The sequence below is a fragment of the Prunus mume genome, linkage group LG4, assembly GCF_029339155.1.
Source record: "Prunus mume cultivar Tortuosa linkage group LG4, ASM2933915v1, whole genome shotgun sequence".
Classification (NCBI taxonomy): Eukaryota; Viridiplantae; Streptophyta; class Magnoliopsida; order Rosales; family Rosaceae; genus Prunus; species Prunus mume.
Genome location: NC_142701.1, coordinates 3,988,356 through 3,999,432, shown reverse-complemented (window position 1 = coordinate 3,999,432; position 11,077 = coordinate 3,988,356). Strand labels below are relative to the sequence as shown.

At 34.5% G+C, this 11,077-nt stretch overlaps 1 protein-coding gene across 3 annotated transcripts; it reads left to right on the top strand.

Annotated features, from left to right (window-relative positions):
• The first annotated feature begins 6,116 nt into the window (after positions 1 to 6,116).
• On the top strand, positions 6,117 to 10,406 carry LOC103328443 (transcription activator GLK1). 3 transcript variants are annotated; one of them, XM_016794085.2, is made up of 6 exons: positions 6,117 to 7,210; positions 7,584 to 7,724; positions 8,181 to 8,627; positions 8,872 to 8,931; positions 9,134 to 9,253; positions 9,988 to 10,406. In XM_016794085.2, exons 1-6 carry the CDS (start codon positions 6,515 to 6,517, stop codon positions 10,135 to 10,137), a joined length of 1,614 nt encoding a protein of 537 aa, XP_016649571.2. In that variant the 5' UTR covers positions 6,117 to 6,514; the 3' UTR covers positions 10,138 to 10,406. The 3 variants fall into 3 exon arrangements, with proteins under 3 accessions (XP_016649571.2, XP_088907321.1, XP_008229056.2); XM_008230834.2 differs by having other exon boundaries at positions 6,122 to 7,210; positions 9,131 to 9,253; XM_089051195.1 differs by lacking the exon at positions 7,584 to 7,724 and having other exon boundaries at positions 6,118 to 7,210; positions 9,131 to 9,253.
• Positions 10,407 to 11,077: the final 671 nt, after the last annotated feature.

Sequence of the window (11,077 nt, the reverse complement as noted above, 5' to 3'; positions counted from 1 at the left end):
TGTTTTTTTATTTATTTAGAAATTCTAAGATTGTATTAATAATTCAACCAAAAAAGTTAATAGCTGCAAAAGGCCATTACAATAACGAAGAGGTATAACATCAAAATTAAAACAATCAGTACGTCTCTACTAACGATCATATAGGATCGAAGAAACTCTAGCACATTCATCCTATCTAAGATTGCAAACTCAGAATAATCAAAAAGAAATAAAACTTGAAAAAATCAAGCCATAACAACACAAATAAAACTCTCACACAAAAGAGATTAAAAGCTCTCACAAAGGAGATGTAAAGTTCTCACAAAAGGAGAGGTGAAACTACACAGAAAACCCAAAGAGTCTTTATGACTTATTCCAAACATAAAGAAACCGAAAAAAGTTGCACTCATATGTTCAAATATAACACTTTTTTTTTCCTCTTTTCCTTCTAAAATTGTAGGAATTTGAAGAGGATTTCTAGATGTATGTTATAAAAGGTCCTTAACATATTTGTTTATAATATTATAAATTGAGGAATAAATCTAATAAAAGAATTTGAATACAAAAATAAATAGAGTTTTTCTATTTAAACCCCATATTTCTCTTTGTTCATCCCACGTACTAAGTTTACCCTAACTTCTAATTCAAATTTTCAAAATTTTCTAAGAAAACCCCACTATCTTCTCAAACTACTTCTAAATACACACCCAACAAAAAAAATAAAATAAAAAACTCATCAACCTCACACTCCACACCCCGCTATCTTGGCCATCACCACTCTAAGTTCACCTCAACGTCACATTACTTAAAGAGACAAAAACATTATTGTCAAATGTGTAGTAGCATTGAGAATGAAGTTGGATGACCTTTTTTTTCTTTTTACACAATAATAAAACTTAAGAGCTTGATGATTTAAGTATTGGGGTGAACAAATAAAAGAGTGGGGTTTAAATAGAAAAACTCAATAAATATTGTTAACAATTTTAACTGAACCCCATAGTTTTTTCATTAACAATACTGCAAACCCTTTAGGTTTAATGATGAAACTAGAAGAAGCAAATTTCCCAGCAAACCCCATGACCAATGAACTCCTTGGGGCTTCAATATACGTGAGAATGATGCCCTTACCACCCTAACAAAAGTTTTGCGTAGTGGCTGATATGTGTCTTCCAGTGCATTGGCCCCCATCATTCATGTATATGGATATTTGCAACAAAATTCCAGGCATCTTATAGGATGGATAATGAAAATCATTACTGTTCTTTTTTGTTTTTCAGAAATCATTAATATTTTAAGACATTCCACGTTTATATATATATATATATATATATGACTGAGCTTCTATTGAGGGATTCTTCAAATAAGTTTAGAGACATCCTTGTAGGGCCCACTATACATTATGTTTTAATGATTCGAATCGTCTAAATTTTAGATATTCACTCAAGGATCATATCTGCAAAAACATCCTTCAATCCAAAATCATTTGACCACTCAATTAGATTATGAGCGGTGATTTTCCCACTCCTTTTTCTCCTATTTTATCCACTTACACTCCTTTTTAATAACTAAAAAAGGAGTGTAAGTGGATAAAATAGAAAAATCATTGCCCTTAGATTATTGTTATTTTAGTATTTTCTTGAAGCATCGTATTCATCTATTTTGTTGCTAACAATTAGATGCCTTAATGATTTTCAATTTTTCTGCTTTTTTTTGCAAGGATGATCTATGAATAAACACTTGAAAAATAGATAGTTAAGATCGTTGAAAAACAATTCATAGGGTACCTTAAATAAAGAAATAAAGAAATATATATATAGTCCCCTTCTATTGAGGGATCCCTCAAATAATTTTTTGAGAGACAACTTTTAGGGTACTCTACGAAATTTTTTTCAGCGATCCAAACCTTCTAGTTTTCACATCTTCATTCATAGATCATCCTTGCAAAAAATCATGCAAATTGAAAATCATTAAGGTATCTAATTGAGACCGATAAAACCAATAAACACGATACTTTAAGAAAGTACTTAAATTTCAATAATGTAATTGAGTGGTCAAATGATAATGGATTTAAGTGATTTTTTGTATGGATGATTTTTGAATGAATATCTACCAAATGAACATTTAGATTAGTGAAATAACATGCAGAGTGGGCCCTATAAGGGTGTCACTCAAATAAGCTTATTTAAGGGATCCATCAATTGAAACTCTATATATATATATATATATATATATGCAAACATCTTTGTAGGAACATGGAATTTTGGCAACCAATCTGAAGGTGACACGTGGAAGAATGAATATTCCTTAGGTCAAATAATTGTGCTAATTAAATCTCATTTAATTAGCCAATTATCCTTATTTAAGATAGGAATATCTCCATAAATCAAGGATTCGATGCCTACCAAATCTCCTTGATTTTATCATGTCATCTCATTTATGGAAAAGAATAACTCCCATTAATAGGGAATTATTCTCTACAAACCCTACCAAAGATGGAGATTGTATATAAAGATGGCATCACACCACACATGAGATAATTATGAAACCCTAGCAAAATACCCCAAAAGCTCACGCCTCTCACTTCTCTCTCTCTCTCTCTCTCTCTCTCCACCACACCGTCTCCCCAGCGTCCGCACCTCCTCCTCTCCCCGGAGAGGAAAACTCCATCCTTTCAGTTAAATCTACATCTCCTTGAGATCATTTTACTTACTTAGGCATCGGAGGGCCCTTGGCCAACACTACACTGGTATTCTCCAATTGAACACCATTATTTTGGACGGATTGAGAAAGAAGACGATCAAGAGAAAAGAAGATCATTCGAGAATATTCTCCATAGAGGAAATTTACACAAACAATCTTTGCATAAAAACCTTTTTTCAATCTTTTAGAATAAACTTTTTTTCATTCTAAATATATATATATATATATATATTCAAAGTAGTTAATCAAAAAAATATGGTAAATAAATTTTGTAACATATTGGGCATGTTTACGTATCAGTAATGGGTATGGGAGGAAAGGGAATGATTTCCATTCCTGACTTTCCCAGCATTTACTTGCAATCAGGAATGAAAAAATAAGTGGACACAACCTGTTTGCAAGTAAATGCGTAATCACATTCCTGCAATTAGGAATGAAAAAATACGTAATCACATTCCCTCAAAATTAGGTATCAGATCAACTAGGGGGAGTAGTCAATATGATTCTCATTCTTGTTTTCTCTTATTAACATCCAAAAATACCCTTACCACTTTACTACAATTCCAAAACAACTCAAACCCTAAAAAAAAAAAAAAAAAAAATACACGCCAGAAGGAGTTCAAACAACTCAAACCCTTAACGTTGCAGACACAGCCTCCCTGAAGCAGCAGGAACTATGTAAGTCATTCCATCTATCTATCTATCTACCTTTTTCTTCTTCTTCTATCTTCTGTCTTCACAACTCAACCCATAGTGATTGCTGCCGTTTGGAGTTCCAATCAATGGATATGTGATAATTACTACATACGTGATAATTACTACAGTCTCCCTTCCATTCTATAATTCTATTGTTGTCATATAAAATGCATCAAAATATCCCTCATCTTGCATTTTTCAATGCCAGAGTATCAATTAACTTTGCATAATCAAGTTTTTCTACCATGTGGGTTTTTACCTTCTTGTTCTTCCTCGAAGATCGCTTCCTCTTGCAGTAGATGATCAATAATAAACTGCTTGTTTTTTTTTTCCTTGGTTGAGTATAGCATATTTTCTTATATGCCGTTTAACTTTAAAAAATATATATAAATAATTGATCCCTTATTAAGTTTCCATTTTTTTTAGTTTTAGAGTAAATAATTGGGCTTTTTGTAAAATAGTACTTGGGATTAATATAATAATAATATAGTACAATTTTTAAAGTAACACTACCAAAAAAGAAAATAGTGGAAATAGTCACGTCACCCCAGCATTAGTCACCAAATATCACTAAATAATGGTGACTGATGCCACTTTTAATCAGGCTGGCTTAATGAATTTTCGAGAATGAAATTCATATATTTAATTTAACGACATGTGAATGAAACTCTTCATGCTTAATTCTAGGAGGGAAAATAGAACGTTTTCATTCACATATTATAGGGAATTTTGGGAATAAGTACAAGCAAATGCCAATATTAAGAAGGAAAAAGCTCGGCTCCTAAAACTGAGGAGGAGCTACTCTTTACAACTAATGTGGTTTTGACACGTGTTAAATTTTTTTAATATTCTTTTTTTTTTTTGAAACTTTGTCAATGTTGCAAGAATTTGAAAAGTATCAAAACCCCATTGATTTTAAGGAGGATCTTCTCCTTAATTTTAAGCAGAAAAGCCTAGCTCTATTAAAAATTGAGATGCGTTCAACTTTTCTATAACGTTGTTGCATTGTTGTTAAAAAAATTATTAATACTTTCAATGGTCAAAAGTGGTGTTTGAAATTTTAGGTAAGTTGGTCCAAAAATATTTCATTAAATACTTTCTCAAGGGGAGTCAAGGGTAAGAACTTCCCCCAATATGGGAAGTGTGAGAATGTGAAGGTAAAAAGTCTCACATTAGAAAGTTAGAAAATCTTGCAATGGCTTATAAGGATTTGACTTACTTCCTCCATTGTCAGTTGGTTTTAGGGTGGACCCTCAACTTCCTTCATAGTATCAGAGTGGTTGCCCACTTGTGAAAGCTCAATAGCCTCACGTGCTCCACATCACCCAATATGTGTTGTCCACACGTTACAAATTCCACACGTGCATAAGTGTGTGAGAATATAAAGGTAAAAAGTCCACACTGGAAAGTTAGAAAACATAATGGCTTATAAGGAGAGTTAACCTACTCCACCCCATTACCAATTAGTTTTGGGGTGGAAACTCAACTTTCTTGAGGAAGTTCATGCCCATATGTCAAAGCATTAAATTCACAAATATGTTCCCTATACTATCCAAATATGTTCCCTAAACCCTCTTACCAATTTCCCTGGCTTTTAAATCCTAAACCAAATTAGCTATCAGTGGCAAGGCTTTTTATAGTAAGGATGTCCATGTTTTCCTTTTTAGACTATAAACAATGATCATAATTGCACAATTTTTAGTTTCTCTTTACTTATTATCCATGTAAAAAAATAAGCTAAATGATAATTGTATATCTATTTTCATTTCAATTTTATCAGTTGGAAAATTTTCAAATTTTTTATTATTATTATTGAAAATTCAAATTGAAAAGATTTGATTATTACAACAATTTTTAATAATAAGTGAATTTTTCATAGTAAGTGAATTTTTCATAGTTTATCAAACGGTTGGGCTTCTCAAAGTTTTAAAAAAATCACTTATCATCCCAAATAAGCAATGTCAAACGAGCACCTAGAGTGCTACAATTGTTAGAACATGGTCATTATATTCTAGGACACAAGTGCCGATCAATCAACCATGAGCAGTGTAATGGGCCTTAAACGGTCTTAAGAACAAAATGTCAAGCTTTTGCCTCTACCATTTTTCAGGTTTTTCTAACTCATATTAGATTAATTTAACATATATATACTTGTGAGTGGTAGATTTGAGCATGAAATTGCATGATTATTTCTAAATTTTCTATGTGATCACATAGCTAAAAGACCATACTTTGTCCAAAAACAATAGATTGCAGTCACATTTGTGTAGAGGAAGTCCAAAGAAAATTAAAACTAGCATACCTCAATTGACTTCCGCATGATCTTTATTACACGGTTGGAGAAAAAGAAGAAAAAAGAAAGCATGATAGATAATTATCTGCCATAAAAGTACAAAGGTGAATCGGGTTTGTGTCATCCACATGGCTACTACCAAATCGATCATTTTCTTTTTCACTGTACAAACGGATGTACATGAGCTGACACTATATCAATCCAATTCCAATTCCAGCCCAACGGTCCTACCCAGCTGACACCAATTTGGAGTTTCTCTCTCACCTCCTTTTTAGCTTCAAAAAAAGGCTTTTAATTTTGCAAAAAAGAAATAAAATAAAGCTCACGAGAGCCAGCTTGACAGATTTTCAAAAAAAACTTCAAAAAAAGGGCATCCACAAACCAAGTATAAACAGGAGAAAGAAAAAATTATACGTAGCAATCTCACATAAAACAAAAACTTAAAAACAAATCTGAGAGAGAGAGATCTCAACCGAAGTTGTGGTTGAGATCCATCTGACCTCTATTCACTTTCTCCACTACGCTGCAAAAAAGAAAACAAAACCATCATCTCCAGCCCCATTATACAACTTTCTTTGTCTCCTCTCTTCTCTCTTCACTTCATCTCTCCTAATTAGTTTCCAGAAAAAAAAGAGGAAAAAAGCAGAGAGTTTAGTTTCTGCTCGAGCAGTACTAATTATTACCAGTCTACTTGAAACTAATTTTCATGGAATAAACTTATATCTTTTGTGCAGATTACTAGCTTGTAAGCTAGGAGTCGTTTAGTTTTCAATATCAGATTATACATATTGTGTGTATATATATATATATATAATATATAACTGGAGATTTTGAAAGGGTTGCTTGATGCTTATTTTATCACCTTTGAGGGATGGCCATCATCAGCTCAAGGAGGAGAAGCAGTTAGGTGGCGGCGGTAGAGATGAGGGTGAGGTGGAGGATTTTGATTTCAATGGAGGGAATAGCGTGGGGTCGGCGGGGCTGGACTTCCCGGAGTTTTCAGGGGGAATGGGGAACCTGCTTGACAGCATCGACTTCGATGACCTCTTCATCGGCATCCATGACGGCGACGTGCTCCCCGATTTGGAGATGGACTCCGAAATTCTTGACTTTTCGGCTCACCGAGACCATGGTGACGAATATTATCATAATAACGCAAAGACGACTTCGTCCAAAGTGGAAGACCAGGAGGAGGAGGAGGAGGAGGGCAAGGACCGTGCCAGAGCGGCAGCGGATAGTTTAACAAGTGCTACTACTACGAGAACTAATCAGAACTACCCGAGCTCCAGTAATACTAGTACTACTACTACTTCTGCCACTCAAGATCAGGATCGAGATGGAGGACATGAAGAAATTGGGAGCAAAGGAGACTCTAATAGTAATATTAATAATAATATTAGTCAAATTAGGGCATCTCAGCGTGAACAAAATCAGCTGCTCAATCAATCGTCGAGCCCCAAAGAATCGGCTGATCAGAAATTGGCTCGGAAGTCATCATCCACAGCGCAATCCAAGAATTCTCATGGGAAAAGAAAAGTAAAGGTAATCTTAATTACTACCAAATACATTTATTTATTATTATGAAGCTGGCTCGTGCTATGGATAGAAAGTAGTCTCTCTCTCTCTCTCTCTCTCTCTCTCATGGGTCTTCACAAACTTGATGAACTGCAAAGGATTCACGGGAATCATGCAGGAGAGGCGCAGAGAGTGACTGGAATTCATTTGTTAATAATATTAATTATCAAGTTTATGAAGGGCAATAATTGAGAGAGAGAGAGATTATGATGAGTGTACTTTCCCTTTTCTTTTGAATTATTTGGTAACTTTTACTATTATTATTATTTGTGGTTATGTGGGATTATTTTAAAGGGGAGTAAGAGAACGTTGGGTTTTGGTGTTGTTGAATTGTGTGTAGGTGGATTGGACACCAGAACTGCACAGGAGGTTCGTGCAAGCAGTAGAGCAGCTAGGGGTGGATAAAGCAGTGCCTTCTAGGATTTTAGAGCTTATGGGAATAGATTGTCTCACTCGCCACAATATTGCTAGCCACCTTCAAGTACAATTTTTATCCCCGCCTCTTACTCTAGCTAGTTTTCATCTATATATATATATATATATGCAGCTAGGTTGTTTAATTTAATTATTTTCATTAATTAATTCATTAATAATTATGGACGACCCTTTTAACACACATCATCGATGCAGCTAGCTTGTTTGCGGGCTTGTTAATATGTCAGTAGATCTGCAACTTTTTGTTCTTCTTGGTTTTTGGGTGTTTCATTCAGTTTAGAGAAAAGGGTTTAATTTTTCTCCCCAAGATTGGTCCAAAAACAAGTATGGAAAAAGGGTTTTCTTCAAAGAGAGAAAAAAAAATCTATTTAGGACTAATATACAAGTTTGTTTCTTTCACAATTTTGGAATTTGCCTTATATTTATTTTCCAATTAATTAAACTAGAATATTAAGATGGATGAAGAAGAATTAATAATTTAATTTTAAATATTAATGTGCAGAAATATCGATCCCATAGGAAACATTTGCTAGCCCGTGAAGCAGAGGCAGCAAGCTGGACCCAGAGACGACAAATGTATGGGGCAGCAGCTGTCAGCGGAGGAGGAGGAGGAGGAGGAGGAGGAGGAGGCAAGAGTAGCAGAAGTGACGTCATGATGATGAACAGCCCTAATTGGCTCAATGCACCCACCATGGGTTTCCCTCCCATACCTAGCCCTACACCACCACCCATGCACCACCACCATCACCACCAGATGATCAGACCCTTACATGTGTGGGGCCACCCCTCCATGGACCAATCTATGATGCACATGTGGCCAAAGCATCTTCCCCATAATTTCCCATCTCCAATACCACCTCCTCCTCCACCTGCACATGCATGGCCTCCTCCTCCTCCTCCACCTTCGGATGCTTCGTATTGGCACCACCCTCCCCCTCACCACCAGCGTGTAACTCTCTCTCTCTCTCTCTCTCTCTCTCTCTCAATTGAAATTCCATTGTCCTCTTCAGATGATATTGTTTTTTAAATAAATTATGGTGTTAGATTAAATTCTGATTTTGGTATATATATATTTTGTGTTAGCCAACATAAAATACCAAAATAATAATAATAATCTAATTATCAAGTTGAACGAAAAAACCATCTATGAAAATCAAAATGATTAATTAAATATATTGTTGATTTTGGTGTAGGTTCCAAATGCACTAACCCCAGGAACACCATGCTTTCCAAGGCACCTAGCTACTGCGACGGTAACAAATCATTCCTTACTGTTTTGGAGGTTCTAGTTAGCCTGAGTGTTTTTTGTTGGTACAATTAATGCACTTTTGGAGCAGCATGTATATGACTTATTGGCATCTTTTATATATGCATGTGATTATATTTTATTTGTAAATGGAATATTATTTTGGCTTATATAAAATACTTTTGGTTGAATTTTATTTCATGCAGCAGCAGAGATTTCCCGCTCCACCTGTCCCAGGCATTCCACCGCATGCCATGTACAAAGTAGACACAGGTATCGCTGTCCCCTCTCCGCAATCTGGGCCCCACCCTCTTGTCGACTTTCATCCGGTCAGTATCTCTATGGCTTTTTGTCCTTTTCGACTTAGTGATTTTTATTCTCAAATATATGAATATGATTCACAAAAATATGTAGGGAGGGGGATTTCATAATGAATAATGTTACTCTTATTACATTTGTATACTATATTCTCATACCATCTTATATGGCAGATGAGGTGTACAACCACATCAATTAAATTAATTTAACATTTTCTTTTCTTTTATAATTTATTGATACTTTTTAATTGATGTGCTGTTCACTTCATCTGCCACATAATCTTTATGAAAATATGATATACAAATGTGATAAGAGTAGCATTACTCTTTCATGATTAAATCGGAAAAAAAAAAACAACAAAAAAAATAAATAAATATTGTCAGAGGTAATAGCCTGAGCCTTATGAGCGATAACTTTTGTTGTTCGTTTTTTTTCCAAAGAGCAATTGTGATTGCATGCCTTGCTTTATTTCTGGGCTTTAGGATTCAAGTACGAAAGTCCAAACCCCAAACTCTTGATTACCGAAAACAAAAACAAAAAACCTAAACTCTTATAAATTTCAATGCCACGGGCCACTTGCTTCGTATCTGAACTTCAAAAGAAAAAAAGAAATCCGATCTAGTATACATAAGGAGCGTAATACTTTTTTGTTTCATCAAGGAGGAGGGATAGATTCAAACTCAGGACGTAGAGTCATATGAACAACTTATGACAGTACTGATTTGGCTATATATTCATGTAACAGTCAAACGAGAGCATAGATGCAGCTATTGGAGATGTTTTATCGAAGCCATGGCTGCCTCTTCCTCTTGGCCTAAGGCCTCCGGCCACTGACAGCGTCATGGTGGAGCTACAACGGCAGGGAATTCCAAAGATACCGCCCTCCTGTGCTTGAACCAGATCTTCTACATTTCTCGAACATGTATGTTGTTTGATGATGTGTTCAAGACAGAAGAGAACCCCAAAATTAATCTGACGACATGTCCTTCCGCGTAGATGTGCACATTGACCTGAACATCTGCGAGTTTTTCTTTTTCCTTTTTTGCCCATCATTTTTCTAGGCCTTGCATAAATTAATTGAGTACGTACTTCTACTTTATCTATGTACAACACCTTCTTATATTAATTAGCATATGTGTAATAATAAAGCCAATAATTTTTGTAGTGCGGTTGTTCTAGATTGTAGAGTAAATAAATTACGGCCCATAACAATTTTATTTTTATTTTTGAATTTTTGTTTTCACTTTTAGAAAACAAAAATAAAAACTAAAAACATGTTTGGTAATAAATTTCTTTTGTTTTCAGAAAAATGTTTTCAAAATCATCCTTGTTTTTTAAAACAAATTAAAAATATTTTCAGTTTTCAAATTTCATTGCACTCCAGTTTATCAAATGAGCCCTACAGTTTTCAGGATTGATTAATGAGGGTCTTTCACTTTATAGTGGCAACTATGTATAGGTTGAACAATTTGTATGTATGTACATGCGAGTCCTTATTTAGTTAGGATGTTGGTTACTTACGCTTTTATAGTCTTATTGTGATTGAGATTTATTTTCTTTTTTTGTTATTATCTCTTTTAGAATTAATACATCTTTGTACTTATTTATAAATACCACCATATTGGAGAAGAATAAATATGTAAAAAAATTCTCATATACTTTGTTGGCATGGTATCAAAGCCAAATGATGTGGTGCCTAGCAATTACCCTGCTTACATTGACATATTCCCATGAAGATAATATTGCATATTTATTGGCTTCGACAACCCCTTCTCTTCAGGAAAGAGAAAGGGGGATGAAAAGTTGTGTCTGCTTGTTTTATATAAAATTGATTG